The 20,062-nt window shown below is 43.9% G+C and overlaps 1 protein-coding gene across 1 annotated transcript; it reads left to right on the forward strand.

The window, feature by feature from the left end:
- The first annotated feature begins 14 nt into the window (after nt 1-14).
- On the forward strand, nt 15-19,894 carry clcn2c (chloride channel 2c). Its single transcript, XM_079611146.1, has 23 exons — nt 15-379; nt 3,408-3,507; nt 4,658-4,789; nt 5,206-5,334; nt 5,549-5,682; nt 6,010-6,087; nt 6,432-6,510; nt 10,574-10,699; nt 11,256-11,340; nt 11,658-11,759; nt 11,994-12,078; nt 12,267-12,422; nt 12,625-12,694; nt 12,852-12,962; nt 13,434-13,647; nt 13,982-14,115; nt 14,292-14,416; nt 14,637-14,751; nt 17,757-17,824; nt 18,064-18,102; nt 18,199-18,303; nt 18,451-18,537; nt 19,255-19,894. The coding sequence occupies exons 1-23, from the start codon at nt 347-349 to the stop codon at nt 19,396-19,398; spliced, it is 2,451 nt and encodes an 816-aa protein (XP_079467272.1). The 5' UTR covers nt 15-346; the 3' UTR covers nt 19,399-19,894.
- Nucleotides 19,895-20,062: the final 168 nt, after the last annotated feature.

The following is a 20,062-nucleotide window of genomic DNA, read 5'->3' on the forward strand; positions in this document are numbered from 1 at the left end:
TTAAATTTAGCTAATTCACAACTTAATTGTGAAAATTTGGCAGCAAAAGTTAAGACGTGAACTGAATATTTCAGCTCCTAACTCTATTAGCAGACATGAGGCGGATGTTAGGATATTTCTGATTCTACATAAATAAAGCCAATCATAATATTACAAATGAAGTGTTTTGATGATTGATCGCTGCTGTGGTTTCTGAGTACTCGTGTACTCATGTACTCGTGTTCATACGCAGTGGGCGGAGCTTCTCATATTATGCACAACACACACTTCTTTCACATATAAAACCTCTCCAACTCTGTCACGCACTGACCGACACAAACTGGAGTGTGTGTGAGAGATCTCCATCATGGGTGTGGACGGGAAAGACAAGAGTGATCTGGTAAGTGTGTCTCTATCTCTCTGTGTTTGCCCCTGCTGGTAGATGCTGGAACTACACCCTCTGTCTGCAAGCGCTGTCAAGAGATGAAGAAGAGATGGTGATAAATAGCATTGCAGAAACTGTATTAAATGTTTAATAATATTCACTGAGTCTGAATGCATATGAAAGATTAATCTGCAATAAAACAAAATAAATATCAGGAACTTACTTTCGACTGATAGACTCCTCTGTAGGCCATTTCATCAGTCATGCTTTGGTAAATCGAAATTATGACATGCTGAGTCATATTTATGAGTTTAAAGTCGAAATTATGACTTATAAATTCATCATAATTATGATGTACTAAGTTGACTAAAAAATCATAATTGTAACAAATTTTGAAATACTGTCACAAATGTTACATACTAGTAAATAAAAAATTCTAAATTATGACATACTAATCCATAATCATAAGATGAAAGATCTAAATTATGACATACTAAATTGAAATTATGACTTAAAAACAATGATGACATTTATAAAAGTCAAAATTATGACAAGTCATAATTACATAAACAGTCAAAATTATGTCACTAAGTTGACTTCAAAAGTCAAAATTATGACTTTTAAAGTCGAAATTATGACATAGTAAGTGACATTTATTACATGAAATTGTGAAATGATGACTTAAAAAACAATGACATAAAAAGTCAAAATTCCATTATACTAAGTTTATTTTTTTTTTATAATTAGGAAATTAAAAAGTCGAAATTCTGACTTGAGTCAAAATTTAGGCTACATAAAAAGTTGAAATTATGACATACTGTCACATTTATCACATGAAATTTCAAAATCACGACTTCAAAAACAATGACATAAAAAATTGTAAATTTTGTTATACCAAGTCATACTTATTTATTAGATAAAAAGTAAAAAATTATGACATATTTTTTTATTATTGGCACAGGTCTGTTATAAGTTTGTGAAATAAATCCAGATGGTCAAGGATGAATAACATTAAAGTGCATCAATAATCACATAAATGTGCTTTGTATGTAAAATAAGATAATTTTTATAGCCATACTCTCACAGTCACAGACTATGAATAGTGCAATAATATCAAACCCTAATGTTAATAATAGCAAACATACATATATAAACCCACTTAAATAGTTCGTTCAATAGGCTAGTATTTTCATTTATCAAAACAATAGGGGTTGGCAATATGACAAAATATTATATCACAATATGAGCAATTTTATATCACAATATGCTATTTTACTCGAAATAATGTTGTTAACAGCAAATAAAAATAAATTGAATTCATACAAATGTCAAGTCTGTAGCAAATATCAATAGCTCTAGCTACTAGCCTAAGTATTGAAGTCTCTTTCGCGGTTTATTAGTGTTTTTAATAATATCACACACATACCACCACTTATTTTCTCATTAAACTATGTTTTTTTTTTCGTGTCAATGGCGTTAAGCAGTCCCGCAAACATTACTGTGTGGAAATAAATAATAAACCTGAGTGGAAATAATACCGTGACACAAACGATCGATCCACAATTTACATGGTCGCCACAGTATCGTCATATCGCTCAGCCCTGTCTCGTGTATTTAATTATTTTAACTGAATGCATCGATATGAAAGATTAATCCGCAAAATAACGGACAAACTTACTTTATTTACTGACAGACTCTCCTCAGCACAGGCGTGATGACGTGCATGTGCTTCCCGCGCGCGCGTTACGCTGGTAGCGTACAGGCTCAAGCACGTGTACGTACGTTACGTAACCTGAACGTAACTCTGGAGAGATTAGAAACGGACTCAGAACAGGCAGAAGTTGCCGAACAGAACCGGGTTCTCAGCGAGATTTTATCTGGGTTTACTAGCTATAGTATGAGGACTAATTTTTCCACAGAAGTGAGGTAAACCTGACAAAACAACCACATGATCTGTGAAAACACCAGTCAAGTCAAGCCACCTTTATTTCTATAGCAGAGATAGTTTCAGCAGCTTTACAGTAATAATAACAGGAAAATAATGATCAATGGTGCAGAGTTCAGATGAGCTAAATGAGTAAAACTGGTTATTTGGTATGAGCAACAGGACACCCTAAAAATACTAAACAAAATGACTCGTACATTCATTTATTATGGTAACAATGGTAGTTTTAAGTAAACTCTGGGTATGTACATTATCTGTGTGATCTGTTCTACTTCTATTTTCACTCAATTACATTTACAAGGTAAAAAACAATAAAATTATGACAGAATGGTAATTTAGGGTGACTATCTCAGACACAAACTTTGAACTATAATGTGTTTTTATAATAACTATCCATTGCTATTGATGACAAGTGTAAACACGGTTCATGATTATTAGTCTAAAAATCACAATTCGAATGCCAAACCACTGGAAATATTAATATGTGACAGGTTTCAAGATATTGGTTTGCTTTAACATCTGCAGTGTCTGAGAGTTTAACATAGTCAGAACAAAGATGATTTTTTGACGGGTTTCTCTGCAAAAAAACTAAAACAATCTCTACTGCCTACTGTCTTCAGAAAGCAATGTGTGTGTTTAGAAAAAGTTTAGTTCTATTGTGTAATTTTTTTTGACTTTCTGAAATTTAAGTCCTGGAAAACCCTTAAAAACAGACTTTTATTTTGAAGTGGTACTTGAGAAGTGCTTGAATTATTATTATTAATAATAATAAATAAATAAAAAACATATAATCTTTTCAGGCAAAATTTAAATTAATAAATTTTTTGTGAGTAATAAAAACAAACTAATAAAAAATATTTTAAAAATACAAATATTGTTTGATAAGTGCTGATTGTAGTCCTTGAAATCCCCAAAAGTAGAGCTTGAAAAGTCCTGGAATTGCATTTTACAGAATCTGTACGAACCCTGTCTGGGTTTTAGTAAAAAATAGTATGTAGTAAAAATAAGAGGGCGATTTCAAGGCATTTTCTGTAAGTTCTGTTTCTCAGTACTTACAGTTTTTACAGCGCTGGATCTCTGTCTGTGTCTGTGCTGTAGGAACAAGGCATTCACACGAAAGATGCAGGCCGTCTTCGCAGAGACCGTCGTCACCCAACATCCAACCCATCTGAACTCAGTCCGTGTCACCAGTGTGGAGGTGTGGAGTCTCTATATACTCACTAATACTATATACTCAGTACTCACTATATACTCACTATATACTCAGTTATATACTCAGTACTCACTATACTCACTATATACTCAGTACTCACTATATACTCAGCTATATACTCAGTACTCACTATATACTCAGTTATATACTCAGTACTCACTATATACTCAGCTATATACTCAGTACTCACTATATACTCAGTTATATACTCAGTACTCACTATATACTCAGTACTCACTATATACTCAGTTATATACTCAGTACTCATTATACTCACTATATACTCAGTACTCACTATATACTCAGTACTCACTATATACTCAGTACTCACTATATACTCAGCTATATACTCAGTTTTATACTCAGTACTCACTATACTCACTATACACTCAGTACTCACTATATACTCAGTTATATACTCAGTACTCACTATACTCACTATATACTCAGTACTCACTATATACTCAGTTATATACTTAGTACTCACTATATACTCACTATATACTCAGTACTCACTATATACTCAGTTATATACTCAGTACTCACTATACTCACTATATACTCAGTACTCACTATATACTCAGCTATATACTCAGTACTCACTATATACTCAGTTATATACTTAGTACTCACTATATACTCACTATATACTCAGTACTCACTATATACTCAGTACTCACTATATATCCGTCCTTCGGATGAGACGTTAAACCGAGGTCCTGACTCTCTGTGGTCACTAAAAATCCCAGGATGTCTTTCGAAAGAGTAGCGGTGTAACCCCGGCATCCTGGCCAAATTTGCCCAGTGGCCTTTGTCCATTACGGTCTCCTAATCATCCTCATATACTAATTGGCTTCATCACTGTCTCCTCTCCACCAGTAAGCTGGTGTGTGGTGGGCGTTCTGGCGCAATATGGCGCAATACTCACTATATACTCAGTACTGACTATATACTCACTATATACTCAGTACTCACTATATACTGGAACACAAGCGTTTAAAGAAGAAACTCACTTTGTTGCTCACTTTAGTCTCCTGTGAGCACTGGTCTGGGCTTTATGAGTAATGCAGTCTGAGTCTATGGAGTCTGCAGGTGTGCACTGAAGCATTATGGGTAATGTATTTCCTCTCTGTAGTGCGGGTCACACACTTTCAGCGGCTCTTCGTGTCGTTGGTCGGAGCGGACTGGATCTTCATCATGATCCTGGGCTTCATCTTGGCAACGATCAGCTTCGTCATGGATGTCTTAGTCACACTCTTCACAGACGGTGAGTGTGTGACATTAACCCTCATCCTTCCCTCGCACTTTCTAGCAAATCTTTCCCTCGTGGGTCAAAATGACCTGAAGTCCTAACATTATACTTTTTTTTTCTGTCCAAAAATCATATTTTATTTCATCCCTCGCATCCATTCATTCCTAAGAGGCTCAAATTGACGCGCAAGAGAAGGATTTGTTACTGTTTTCAATTTCAACCACAAAACTCCTCAAATCCATTAATTTTTTTGTGTGTGTATTCATGGTACAAGTGCGACAAAAGTCCTGGGGTCTTGGACCCTCTGATTAACTCTAGGGAAGGAAAGCCTTTTTTTCCCAAATGTTCATTACTTCTCTCTCTCTCTCTCTCTCTCTCCCTCTCTCTCTCTCTCTCTCTCTCTCTCTCTCTCTCTCTCTCTCTCTCTCTAGCGCACAGGTGGATCTACAATATTTCGGACAGTCATGTTTTCCTGCAGTATTTCGCATGGGTCGCTTATTCTTTGATCCTCATGTGTTTCGCGACAGGATTCGTGAGCATAGTATCGCCTCAGGCCGCTGGTGAGACACACACACACACACACACACACACACACACACACACACAATCCATCATTATATTTAGAGCTAAACATAATTTATGAGTTTTTCTGATAGCTTTGACTCTGATCTACAGGTATAAGGACATTAATGAGGACATTTGAGCTGAGAAACATGTGATGAACTCTTTCTGTAATTCCTCACAACTCATGGTTGATGTGTGTGTGTGTTTTAGGATCAGGTATTCCTGAGATGAAGACGGCTCTGAGAGGAGTCATGCTGCCGGAGTATCTGACCTTCAGAACACTAGTGTCCAAAGTCATCAGTCTGATCTTTGTGCTTGGAAGTGAATTACCTGTGGGCAAAGAGGTGAATACACCCACCCACACACGCACCCTCACTCACTCACTCACTCACTCACTCACTCACTCACTCACTCACTCACTCACTCACTCACTCACGGTGTTACTGTAATGATAGCACTGGAGATGGAAAGAGTGCCCTCTGGTGGCGATGATGGGTATGGTACTCAACAATTTCATGTGTCAAGGCTTTACAGGGTTTATTTTCAGGTGAGCTTGTTGTGATATTGTGTGTGTGTGTGTGTGTGTGTGTGTGTGTGTGTGTGTGTGTGTGTGTGTGTGTGTGTGTGTGTGTGTGTGTGTGTGTGTGTGTGTGTGTGTGTGTGTTCTGTAGGGTCCGTTCGTGCACATCGGCAGTATGTGTGCTGTTCTTCTCTCCAAGTTCATGTCGCTCTTCAGTGGCATTTATAAGGTATTTAAAACATTATTATAGCATTCCCTACAGTAGATCTAGCCAACACAGATCTGTGATCTGTGCTTGTTTTGAATTGAATTGAATGTATTGTTATGAAAAGACGGTGTTAAAGCATTTTCCCCCCTATCACATGTCTAAGTAATGATCATAAATTAGGTGTCATTCGAAAGCTTAAACACTCATAATTCATCCTTTTAAAACTGTTTTGAAATTGGACCCTGGTGACAGTAAAGAAGTTTAATCAAAATGTGTGTGTGTGTGTGTGTGTGTGTGTGTGTGTGTGTGTGTGTGTGTGTGTGTGTGTGTGTGTGTGTGTGTGTGTGTGTGTGTGTGTTGAACAGAATGAAGCCAGAAACAAGGAGATGCTGACGGTCGGATGTGCTGTTGGAATTGGGTGCTGCTTCGCTTCTCCTATTGGAGGTGAGAATAACTGTGTGTGTGTGTGTGTGTGTGTGTGTGTGTGTGTGTGTGTGTGTGTGTGTGTGTGTGTGTGTGTGTGTGTGTGTGTGTGCGTGTGTGTGTGTGTGTGTGTGTGTGTGTGTGACTGGGATGACTGGGAAGACTGGGAAGACTGGGAATCCAAGACTGGGACGTCTTTTTGGAATCCATACTAACATCCCGGTTTAAGTCCTATGATTAGACCGGAGAGAAGAACCGCAATCATCTCTAGAGAACTTAGAAGATACCAGGTTTCTGAAACCTCGACTAGGAGACGAAACTGAACGAGGAGAAGGATGGCTACACTCTCCCCAGGATCCCCAGGATGAGCCCAGGATCTGTGGTGTTGGATTTGACATTATCAGCCACCTATATGAACTTCCTGTGGGGATTAGTGAGTATCTCATGACCATCCGTCTAGTGCTTGCCAACAACCAGATAGCAACAGTTGTGAGCGCCTATGCTCCTACTTTAGAGAGACCTTCTACCCTGCTTAGACGAGACACTGTCGAGAATCCCCAGGGAAGATAAGATTATTCTCCTAGGAAACTTCAATGGCAGGGATCAACACCTTGAAGAGCACTATAGGAAATGAAGACATCAGGAACATCAACTTTAATGGAGTTATGCTTCTCAGCAAGTGTGCTCAGTATGATCTCACCTTTACTAACACACTCTTTCACCAGAAAAACTAATTGAAGGCATCTCGGAGACAACCCGGTTCCAAACAGTGGCATCTCATTGACTTTGTCAATGTATGAGCCAGGGACTACTGTGATGTGAACAAGGGCCATGGTGGATGCAGATGACCTCTGGAATCATCGCCTCATCCGCTCCACAATATCAATCAAACTCAAGAGGAGGTGGAGAGCTCAAAAGAAGCAGATCCAACCGAGTTTGAACCTTGCCAGCCTGGATGAAACTGTCATCCAAGAGTGACTTCAGACCTCTCTTTGGGAAAGCCTCCAACAAGAACACCCTGATGACTTCGAAGGGCACTGGAGTCTGCTCAAGTCTACCATCCTTGCTACCTGCAAAACCATCCTTAGGTACGAGTCCAGAAAACACCAGGACTGGTTTGATGAGAATGACTCAAAATGATGTAACCTGCAAGGCCATAAGGATGTGTCGCTCCATAGACAAAGCTGATGTCCAGAGACTAGTTAAAGAACTCTTGGTGGACCGAAAAGGCTGTGGAAAACCGGAGACTGGCAAACTCGGGTGAAACCAGACGCTTTTACAGTGCTACCAAGGCCGTCTTATGGTCCAAGCTACCACGGGCTAAACCCCCTGTGCAAAAAAAGAACGGACAGAAGCTGCTGAAGGACAAGTCCTTTAACGCTCAATGGAAGGAGCATTTCCAAGAACCAAACACATCCCCTAAAGTGCCATTAGAGAAGACATGGGACCAACTATACCTATATGGTAACCTCCAACTATAACAGAGGTTCAAGACGCCATCAGGAGCCTGAAGAACAACAAGGCCGCCGGTCCAGATGGGATCCCAGCTGAGATCTTAAGGAAAGGTGGATCAGAGCTTCTGTATTGCATGCATGCTCTACTCCTCAAGGTCTTGGAAAAAGAGAAACCTCCCTCAGAGCTCAGGGACACTCTAATAGTGACCATACTCAAGAAGGGGAATTACCGGGGCATCTCACTCCTGTCAACAAAAGGAAAAGGCCTTGCTTGTGTCCGTGCAAACCGACTGCTACCACTGTCTAAGGGAGTTCTCCCAGAATCACAGTGTTGCCCATCCAGAGGTTCAGCAGACATGACTTCCACAGCACACCAACTACAATGAAGAATGCTGTGAACAAAGGCAGCAGATGTACATGGCTTTTATAGACCTGACGAAGGCTTTTGACACGGTAGACCGCCAGGCTCTGTGGAGCATACTACTAAGATACAACTGTGATGACAAGTGTATAAGAATATAAGAAAAGAAAGTGGGAAAGAAGGCTGCCGAGGAAGGGGACGTGGTTCATGTTTTCAAGGGTGATGTTGTCCACTTTTATGGTGGGCTAGGTAGCTGGGAGTTTGGGTGGAGATTGAAATACATACAAAGATGCGTCTTCGAAAAAAACGAGCTGCGTTCGTAGCCATTTTCAAGAAACGACACTTGATCCATTAATACTAACACTTTCTTTTATTTTCTCTATATATATAATTTTTATTGCGTATACTGCGTTAGACTAAACTGGGAAGGGTCACAGCACTTGCATGTTAATGTCCTATTGTTAGTTAATTGCTTTTATTGCTTTCCTCACTTGTAAGTCGCTTTGGATAAAAGCGTCTGCTAAATGATTAAATGTAAATCCTCGCACCCACCCTGTTCGCAATCTTCATTGCTGCCATACTCCTCCTCATTGGTGGAGAGGTGCCACAGGAGATTCCAATCATGTACAGAACTGATGGCAGACTCTTCAACCTGAACAGGTTCAAGGCCAAGAGCAAAGTCAACTACACCCCCATCACAGAGCTTCAGTATGTGTACGATAACTTCATCCCAGCACACTCCACAGAAGACCCTCATGAATGACTTTGCCAAGGTGTACAGTGCCCTGGGCCTAAAATTAAACATCAAGAAGACCCAGGTCCTATTTCAATCCCAACCCAACCTGCCAGCTACCCAGCCCACCATAAAAGTGGACAACCCCACCCTTGAAAATGTGGACCACTTCCCCAACCCCAGCAGCCTTCTTTCCTCAGAAGCTGACATAGACTGAGTTCTGCCAGTGGAGCCTACGCCAGACTCAGCAAAAGAGTCTTCGAAGTCCTAACAGCCCAAACAGAATTCCTGGTCAACAGAACCGCTGTCCTCCGTTGTGTATGGAGCCGGGTCATGGACCATCTACAGCAGGCACCTGAGAGACATGGAACAATACCATCAAAGATCCTTATGAAGGATTCTGAGGATCAGCTGGGAGGACGGACGCACCAACATCAGCGTCTTGGGGGAACCAGCATCACCACTACAATCATGCAGTACCAACATTAATGCACAGGCCATGTTGTAGCCATTTAAGTACATTTATTTGGTTTCATATTTTAGTTTCAATTTGTTTTAATGTAATCTGTTAAATAATAAAGAAAATATCGAAAATGGGATACATTTAAAGGGCGTGGAAGTGGATTGAATACAATATGTCGGGAGATATGGATTGGGTCGGAGACGAGTTTTGACCACTTCATAAGTTTGAAGTTTTTTCGTTTTGTATAATTTGTACCTTAATTTCAATCGATGTTTTGTAGATCAATAATCTGGATTTAAATAAATAAGAAGAAAACAAACAACGCTTGGAGCAATGAAGTGCGTAACTAAACACAAGCCCACTACCATGCTTCCGCGAAACAGGCCATGTCACCCGCATGTCCAACACACGTCTCCCCAAACCACGTACTCCCAGCTGAAGGAAGGTCGTCGAGCCACTATAAACGTTACAAGGACAATATCAAGGCCATTCTGCATAAATTCCATATCACATTGAGCAACCGGGAACACACTGCACTGGACAGGAGGCGCAGCAGTCTGTGGTACTGTGTGGTTCTATTTCTGACAGGAGCTCCTGTCCAGTGCAGTGTGTTCCCAAGACAAAGCAACAGCTTCACAAGGAGAAAGACAAAGGCTCAACCACCACCAGTGTCAGCACTCTCCCCTACCCACACTGCAACGCCGTATGAGGATCACGGAGGACCTCTAGAGCCATCTGAAGACCCACAGGAGACTAGCTAACAGAGGTCATACTCGCCTTGAGTGACCGCCAGTGTGTGTGTGTGTGTGTGCGTGCGTGCGTGCGTGTTAGGTAGGGTTAGGGGTCGGGTTAGTGTAGGGCAGGGGTAGGCAAGTTCAGGATTACTAAGGCTATAGCCAGGTGAGGTTTTTTTCAGTGTTGGAGCCAAACTCTGCAGGACAGCGGCTCTCTAGGGCCGAACTTGCCTACCCCTGGTGTAGGGGGGTAGAAAATACCGTTTGTGCAGTATAAAATCATTATGTCTATGGAAAGCCCCCATGAAACATGGACACCACGCTGTGTGTGTGTTTCAGGAGTGTTGTTCAGCATGGAGGTCACCTCGAGGTTTTTTGTCGCACCAAACTACTGGCGTGGATTTCTGTCCGCTATCTTTGGTTCCTTGATCTTCAGGCTTCTGCCCGTGTGGAACAGAGAGGAAGGTGTGTGTTTTGTAAATGTATATTAAAGGTACACTATGTCACTGTTGGCCCTCTAGTCTGGCTGGTAGAAAACAAAACTGCACATATTTAGTTGAAGAACATTTTTGTGGTTGTGCTTCAGCTCTGCATGACTGTGCGTATGAATATGATCTTTCACAATAGATAATGCTTTACAGTGAACTCTGTTATAGAGCTACATATGACCGTTTATCTGTGCAATAAACACCTTACTCTCCTGTAGAGTAATAAAACCCCATCATCTTACAACCTTCAAATCCCTCAGTTCTCCATCTCCTAAAGTCGAGTTGATGTAACACACACACACACACACACACACACACACAATTTTTTAGTTATTTACATTTTGAACTAAGAAAAGTTACACAGTGCTGCTTTAATAAAGCGATACGGCTGTGTGTTACGGCGTTTTTAACACCGGTAGGGGCTCATATTTGTTTTATAAGAATATTTAGAGTACCTAAAACCTCCTCATATAAATTGTAACGTGCATGTACTGCACAACAGATGTTGCGTTGAGTTATTCCCTCTCTCTCAGAGACGCTCACGGCTCTTTATGCTACGAAGTACCGGCTGGACTATCCCTTCGACCTGCAGGAGCTTCCGGCCTTCGCTGCCATGGGGTCAGTGTGGTTTTACTGTCAGGGACATACTCTACAGCTTTATATATATATATATACTCTACAGCTTTATTTATATATATATATACTTTATAGCTGTATAGCTTTTAGTACTAATTCTGAACAAGTTTTTGGCAACACTAAGGTACATACATAGTATAATTTTGTGTTGTGGCACTAGCAGATTTTTGTCACTTTTTTCAGTTCAAAACAGTGCAAACCTGCCGGAGATACTTCTCTAAAATGCCTCTTGTTGTGATAAAATCATTGTGTTGCTCTAACACACACACACACACACACACACACGTTGTGTTCCTCAGGATAGTGTGTGGCTTCGGGGGAGCCTTCTTCGTGTATCTGTATGGGAAGATTACTCTGTTCGTGAAGAAGCAGAAAGCCACGAACAGCTTCCTCATGAAGAAGTGAGTGACCTGACTGTGTGTGTGTGTGTGTGTGTGCGTGCGTGCGTGCGTGTGTGTGTGTGTGTTTGTGTGTGTATGCGTGTGTGTGTGTATGCATGTGTGTGTGAGTGTGTGAGTGTGTGTGTGTGTGTGTGTGTGTGTGTGTGTGTGTGTGTGTGTGTGTGTGTGCGTGTGGGAGTGTGTGTGTGTGTAAGAGAGAGTGTCAGTGTGTATAATCATGTGTTTTCTGTCTAGTGTTTTCTTGTATTCTGCTTTGGTCTCTGTACTGATTTCAACGCTCACTTTCCCTCCGGGCTTTGGGCAGTTCATGGCTGGAAAGGTAACACACACACACACACACGCACGCACACACACACACACACACACACACACACACACACACACACACACACACACACACACACACACACTGAATTTAAACATGAAAACCAGTCTTTTAAATGAATGTACCATTTTTTGGTTTATATAGAACCATTTCCTGTTTATGACATCATTTCCTCTTCATAGCTTACCCAAAGGGAATCCTTACTTTCATTCTTTGACAATCGCACCTGGTCAAATAATTCCATCGTGGCAGACTTTGATGACGACGATTACTTAGCGGCCTGGAAACATCCTCAGGCGAACGTCTTCATCATCCTCACCATCTTCGTCGTAATGAAGGTAAATAAACACACGCCATATTTATGCCATATTCATAAACAGTTTTGTCCCCAAACCTCCGCGACTGAAGCTCTTCTTTATTCCCTGTACTTTAAAAGACTCTATAATGACAATAATAACTGCTGTTTTAATATATTCAGTATTTGTGAATGTGTGTGTGTGTTGTTGTGCTTTAATTGTGTTACTGTTGTCTGTTGTGTAGTTCTGGATGTCTGCACTTTCCATTACCCTTCCTATACCGTGCGGGTCCTTCGTTCCCATATTCGTCATTGGTATGTGTTTGTGTGTTTATCAAATATCAGTCTTTTCTGTGGCATTTCCCCCACACAGCCCAACTGTGTTCAACACTGATAATAGTCATAACTGTTTCGTGTGTGTGTGTGTGTGTGTGTGTGTGTGTGTGTGTGTGTGTGTGTGTGTGTGTTTCAGGAGCGGGGTTTGGCCGTCTGGTGGGAGAAGGAATGGCCACTCTGTTTCCGGATGGAGTTAGCATAGATGGACACATATATCACATCGTGCCCGGAGCGTACGCTGTCGTGGGTGAGAAGCGGGATGTGTGTGTGCAGTTGTCAAGCTCATATCATTAGCAGTTACACTGGGCCCTATCATACACCACTAGACGCTAGTGTGTTTTGCTAGTTTCAGCCCGCCGCAATTATCATTTTCACGTCCTGCTCCACGTTGTTTAAATAGCAAATGCATTTGCACATTTGTTTGGTGATCAGTCACATGACTCTGTATTTGGTGATCAGTCACATGACTCTGTGTTTAGTGATCAGTCACATGACTCTCTGTGTTTGGTGATCAGTCACATGACTCAGTGTTTGGTGATCGGTCACATGACTCTCTCTGTGTTTGGTGATCAGTCACATGACTCTCTCTGTGTTTGGTGATCAGTCACATGACTCTCTCTGTGTTTGGTGATCAGTCACATGACTCTCTCTGTGTTTGGTGATCAGTCACATGACTCTGTGTTTGGTGATCAGTCACATGACTCTGTCTCGTGAGCAGGAGCAGCAGCGCTGACGGCAGGAGTCACGCACACCATGTCGACCGGCGTGATCATGATGGAGTTGACGGGTCAGATTGGCCACACTCTCCCCATCTTGATCTCGGTGATTCTGGCCAACATGGTCTCTCAGAGTCTCCAGCCGTCCATCTACGACACGGTCATCCGCATTAAGAAGCTGCCGTACCTGCCCCTGCTCCGATGGGGACACCGAGAGTGAGTCTCTGCTTTCACCTTCACCGTAACCAAATTCAAGGTTATTTTTGCTAGAAGTGTGTTACTCACAGCCGGACTATATCGGGTCTATAGTTAACCGAGACGGTGTAATGACGGCTATTGCTTGCTGGGTTTTGCAACGGAAGTGAATCAATCAAAACTAACTTTATCTGGACAATAACTTTATTATAGAGCTGCTGTAAAGCCTAAACACTGTTACTGTAATCTCCTGTTATCTCTGTAAAGCTGCTGTGAAACTCTATATTGTTAAAGCGCTGTATAGATGAAGGTAACTTGACTTGACTTGTGAAATTTCCTCTTTCTCTGACGGTAGGAAGTGTAATATTCATGTGGAGGACTTTATGGAAAGAGATGTTCGTTACGTCACACTGAACTCCACCTACAGAGACATTAACACGATCCTACGCTCAGGAAATCTGAAAATGCTGCCTGTGCTGAAGTCTGCAGGTACAAACACATCTCTTACTGAAGTAACGTTCAGAGAACATTCAAAGTAACAATCAGACAACATTCAAGAGTAACGTTCAGAGAACATTCAAGAGTAACGTTCAGAGAACATTCAGATAGATAGATAGATATCTGCCTGTCCTGATCCCTCTGTTTGGTTCCCTCATGTCTCTCAGAGTCGATGCTCTTGCTGGGTTCTGTCGAGCGCGCTCAGTTGCTGGCGCTCCTAAAGCAGCGAGTGCAGGACCGGCGAGGAGGACCTGTTCCCAGCATGCCTTGCAGCTACAGGGTTCACTTCCAGGTCAGACGGTGAATGCTTGTCTGATATAACAAGAACAGCTGTTGCTGCAGTGCTTTCAAGTCAGCACTGTTCCAAAGTCCTTATTTTAATATCCCACAATTTCCTGCAATTAATTCAGTCTGAACTGCAATTGACTCTTTATGCATTGTGTGTGTGTGTGTGTGTGTGTGTGTGTGTGTGTGTGTGTGTGTGTGTGTGTGTGTGTGTGTGTGTGTGGTAGACATCCACTGAAGAGTCCACTGAAGAGTCTCCATCCACCTCGGCTCATCAAGACTCCTCTAAACCTCTGAAACCTGTGCTGAAGAAGTCGGCTGTAGATGAAGAAGAGATTACAAGTAATGTCACAATCGTTTTATTCTAGCTTCATGCATTTTTTTTGGTCAAATATTTTACTCTAAAGTATGCAGTTTCCCAGCGACAGCACACTCTGTCACACTGACCTGAAGGAACAGAGGGCTTAAATACATGAGGAGGTAATCAACAGAAAGAGGAACAGGTGAGGACTAATTAGGGACTATGCTAACAAATTAACGCATAGAACTAAAACATTGAAAACTAAGGCTACGTCTACATTAATCCGGATACATTTGAAATATGTCTCGGCCTCCGCGAGGACATTAGCCTCTGGCGATCTCGGGCTCGACCTCCGCGAGGACATTAGCCTCTGGCGATCTCGGGCTCGTCCTCCACGAGGACATTAGCCTCTGCCGATCTCAGGCTCGGCCTCCGCGAGGACATTAGCCTCTGGCGATCTCAGGCTCCGTGAGGACATTAGCCTCTGGCGATCTCGGGCTCTGCCTCCGCGAGGACATTAGCCTCTGGCGATCTCGGGCTCTGCCTCCGCGAGGACATTAGCCTCTGGCGATCTCGGCCTCTGCCTCCGCGAGGACATTAGCCTCTGGCGATCTCAGGCTCCGTGAGGACATTAGCCTCTGGCGATCTCAGGCTCAGGCTCCACAAGGACATTAGCCTCTGGCGATCTCGGGCTCTGCCTCCGCGATGACATTAGCTTCTGGCGATCTCGGGCTCTGCCTCCGCGATGACATTAGCCTCTGGCGATCTCGGGCTCTGCCTCCGCGAGGACATTAGCCTCTGGCGATCTCGGGCTCAGGCTCCACAAGGACATTTGCCTCTGGCGATCTCGGGCTCTGCCTCCGCGAGGACATTAGCCTCTGGCGATCTCAGGCTCAGGCTCCACAAGGACATTTGCCTCTGGCGATCTCGGGCTCTGCCTCCGCGATGACATTAGCTTCTGGCGATCTCGGGCTCTGCCTCCGCGATGACATTAGCCTCTGGCGATCTCGGGCTCTGCCTCCGCGAGGACATTAGCCTCTGGCGATCTCGGGCTCTGCCTCCGCGAGGACATTAGCCTCTGGCGATCTCGGGCTCTGCCTCCGCGAGGACATTAGCCTCTGGCGATCTCGGGCTCTGCCTCCGCGAGGACATTAGCCTCTGGCGATCTCGGGCTCTGCCTCCGCGAGGACATTAGCCTCTGGCGATCTCGGGCTCTGCCTCCGCGAGGACATTAGCCTCTGGCGATCTCGGGCTCTGCCTCCGCGAGGACATTAGCCTCTGGCGATCTTAGGCTCAGCCTCCGCGAGGACATTAGCCTCTGGCGATCTCGGGCTCTGCCTCCGCGATGACATTAGCTTCTGGCGATCTCGGGCTCGACCTCCGCGAGGACATTAGCCTCTGGCGATCTCGGGCTCAGGCTCCGCGAGGACATTAGCCTCTGGCGATCTCAGGCTCCGTGAGGACATTAGCCTCTGGCGATCTCGGGCTCGACCTCCGCGAGGACATTAGCCTCTGGCGATCTCGGGCTCGGCCTCCGCGAGGACATTAGCCTCTGCCGATCTTGGGCTCAGCCTCCGCGAGGACATTAGCCTCTGGCGATCTCGGGCTCAGGCTCCGCGAGGACATTAGCCTCTGGCGATCTCAGGCTCCGCGAGGACATTAGCCTCTGGCGATCTCGGGCTCAGGCTCCGCGAGGACATTTGCCTCTGGCGATCTCGGGCTCGACCTCCGCGAGGACATTTGCCTCTGGCGATCTCGGGCTCAGGCTCCGCGAGGACATTAGCCTCTGGCGATCTCGGGCTCAGGCTCCGCGAGGACATTTGCCTCTGGCGATCTCGGGCTCAGCCTCCGCGAGGACATTTGCCTCTGGCGATCTCGGGCTCAGGCTCCGCGAGGACATTAGCCTCTGGCGATCTCGGGCTCGACCTCCGCGAGGACATTTGCCTCTGGCGATCTCGGGCTCAGGCTCCGCGAGGACATTAGCCTCTGGCGATCTCGGGCTCAGGCTCCGCGAGGACATTTGCCTCTGGCGATCTCGGGCTCGACCTCCGCGAGGACATTTGCCTCTGGCGATCTCGGGCTCAGGCTCCGCGAGGACATTAGCCTCTGGCGATCTCGGGCTCTGCCTCCGCGAGGACATTAGCCTCTGGCGATCTCGGGCTCTGCCTCCGCGAGGACATTAGCCTCTGGCGATCTCGGGCTCTGCCTCCGCGAGGACATTTGCCTCTGGCGATCTCGGGCTCAGGCTCCGCGAGGACATTAGCCTCTGGCGATCTCGGGCTCAGGCTCCGCGAGGACATTAGCCTCTGGCGATCTCGGGCTCAGGCTCCGCGAGGACATTAGCCTCTGGCGATCTCGGGCTCGGCCTCCGCGAGGACATTAGCCTCTGGCGATCTCTTTAGCTCTGTTGTATGGACAGGCTCGGGCTCCGAGTCAGCGGTGGGCTCTGGGTCTGGAGTGGGGCTGGTGAGATCTTTCTCACCGGGACAGATGGTGTGTGGAGAGTTATTTCTAACCAGCACCCAATCCATATAACAAACGAAACTCCCTTGAGGACCTTCCACGGGCAGGCGTGCCTTCGACTTGATTAAGAAAGTCCCTCATGTGATCCTCGAGGGAGCGATCGCTCTATTCACCGTTTAAATCCTTTAAGGTTTCTTGTTCTGTCACAATGAACTGAAGGAACAGAGGGCTTAAATACATGAGGAAAGTAATCAAAAGAACTACGAACAGGTGAGGACTAATTAGGGACTATGGTAATGAATGAACGACTAGAACTAAGGGTAAGTTTACACGACAACGATATGCTTAAAACTGAGACGTTTTTTCCTGTGAGTTTTCCATGTACAGACGACACCATTGTCAAAACGATTCCCATTCACACGCTGTATTCTGCTGCCAGGCCAGTAGATCTAAAAGAGATTCACCTTTTTTTGTTGATACCCACTTTGAAACCCGTTTTCAAAACTTTGTTTTCAAAAGTGGCGCTGCACAGGTGTGTGACAGGTGTGTGACATTCACACACTTCTGTTGTTTCCTCTCTCAGATCCGTATGATTCTGGCATCAGTTTGAAGAAGCTGTGCTGTTCTCGGCCTGACATTGATGCACTGCAGGTGAATCTCCAGCTCACACACTAATGCTGTGCTAGACATTTACTCCGCTGTTTTTGAGGAAACGATTATAGAGGAATTTTTAATTCAGGTCAGCAATAACGCAAGGACAATTGCAATGATGTGCTTGGAATGTGTTGTCATTGTGTTCATGTGTAGCATATGTTGGGCTCGTGATTTCTGTGATGTGGAAAACGCGATTTAGTCATAAGACGTGTGTGTGTGTCTCCTTCTCTCTCCAGGACTACCCCGACACAGGAGATGATACCATACTTCAGGAGGTAAGGACATCTGAACACACACACACACACACACAGACACACACACACACACACACACACAAACTCACTCATTCACATCTCTGGCTCTGAACGCAGATGGAGGAGTGGGAGGAGTCACAGCTTGACGAGCAGGTGAACTTCAACAACTGCAAGATTGACCCCGCCCCCTTCCAGCTGGTGGAAGGGACTTCACTGCACAAGGTCAGACTGTGTGTGTGCTGTTTATTTAGCTTTAGTTTCAGGAAATGCATTTTGAATGTTACAGTATATCACTTTAAACTTCAAAAAGAGGAAAAAATGTGATTTGCTCGGACATTCCCATTTAACATCCCATTCTCTCTCTGACAGACTCACACCATGTTTTCTGTGTTGAATCTGGATTACGCCTACGTCACCGGCATCGGGCGACTGATCGGTGTTGTTTCACTGAAAGAGGTGAGAGTTCAGCAGTTGCACAACAATGACAAAAAAACACTGCACATCATCTACACTGAGGTTCTTCATTGGTTTACATTAGTAACGTTCAGAGAACATTCAAAAGTAACGTTCAGAGAACATTCAAAAGTAACAATCAGAGAACATTCAAAAGTAACGTTCAGAGAACATTCAAAAGTAACGTTCAGGGAACATTCAAAAGTGCACAGGTGTGTGACATCAATGTACCGCGAGAGCGATTGGAAAGCACCTGCTATCGAACACACCTACTGTAATAGACAAAGAAAACTAAGACTTAAATATAAACAAGACAGTGAAAACTACATACAGCGCGACACATACACATAGCACATTCAAAAGTAACGTTCCCATAATCTTTAAAGAGTGAAATGAAATGTTTCCTTAATGGTCACATAACCAAAAACATTTAAAAAACGGAATGTTTTGAACTTTCAAAGAACCAAAAATGGTTTGTATAACTTAATAGGAGAATAAAATGGAAATCATTAAAAACAAAAGTATTTTTCAGTTGTTTACTGTAGAAAAATCCTGGTTTCAGGTTTGCCAAATAAACTGCTGATTGAATTATTTAAAAAAAATAAAGACCAACAGTTTGCTTTGATTTACATATTAATCTGAGCTGAGGAGACGCCAGGAGAGGCTCTGATGTGAACATGAAGAACTGAAGTCATTACCAGCTCTTCTCCTGTGTTGTAGCTGCGCAAAGCCATCGAGGGCTTCCTTCCAGCGGACGGCGTGAGGCTACGGCCCGTTCTGGCCGGTTTCAGAGACCGAGGCGTCAGAGGAGTCCGGATCGAAACCGCTGAGCTCCACAAACTCCTGGACCATCAGGCCAGCTAGAACACCAGAACACCAGAACACCAGAACCCCAGAACACCAGAACCCCAGAACACAAGGACCCCAGAACACCAGAACACCAGAACACCTCAGACGGCACAGGGGAACGACAGGACAAGCGCACAAACGGTTTCATCTTTCTGCCCTCAATTCCTGCACTGCTTACATTCCCAGAGACGTCCTCAGTGGAAGTAAATACTGTTTTTATTCATTTCTGTGTGGGTTAGTCTGTAGTATTTATGACTAGCTGTGTAAAAGTAATATAAGTCAATGGAAACGTGTGTGTTTGTTGCAGAAATGGACTGAAAAAGTAAAAAAACTTGACACTTTTCTGATGTTCTGTCTTTTCTTTGAATATTATTGGCATTAAATGTTCCTCTTCAAATAAAGACCAGTTTGGTTTGTAATGTTTGTTTTGTGCTGTAGACGTGCAATTTGTCTTTTCAAACTTTTGTGCTTTTAAACTAGTGAGAACAAAATAAACAATTGTGTGAATATAATTTTGACTAATGCATTTTTGAAACACTCTTGTTGCACAACAGTAGCTGGCAGACTCCAGACCCTTGTCAGTCGTAACTGGGTCTGGGGAAGGTTCCTTCACAGCCCATTTCCAAAGGGGCGTCACCAACAGATGTCACTCAAATGCCTCTGGGAGCAATTGGATAGA

Source organism: Phoxinus phoxinus (assembly GCF_949152265.1).
Source record: "Phoxinus phoxinus genome assembly, chromosome: 4".
In the NCBI taxonomy this organism is placed as follows: domain Eukaryota; kingdom Metazoa; phylum Chordata; class Actinopteri; order Cypriniformes; family Leuciscidae; genus Phoxinus; species Phoxinus phoxinus.

Bases quoted from the DNA above. Each gene is read 5' to 3' on its own strand.
- clcn2c (XM_079611146.1), top strand. From the start codon at position 347: ATGGGTGTGGACGGGAAAGACAAGAGTGATCTG. The intron at 4,790-5,205 runs GTGAGTGTGTGA...CTCTCTCTCTAG, and splicing joins AGTCACACTCTTCACAGACG to CGCACAGGTGGATCTACAAT. The intron at 12,695-12,851 runs GTATGTGTTTGT...TGTGTGTTTCAG, and splicing joins CGTTCCCATATTCGTCATTG to GAGCGGGGTTTGGCCGTCTG.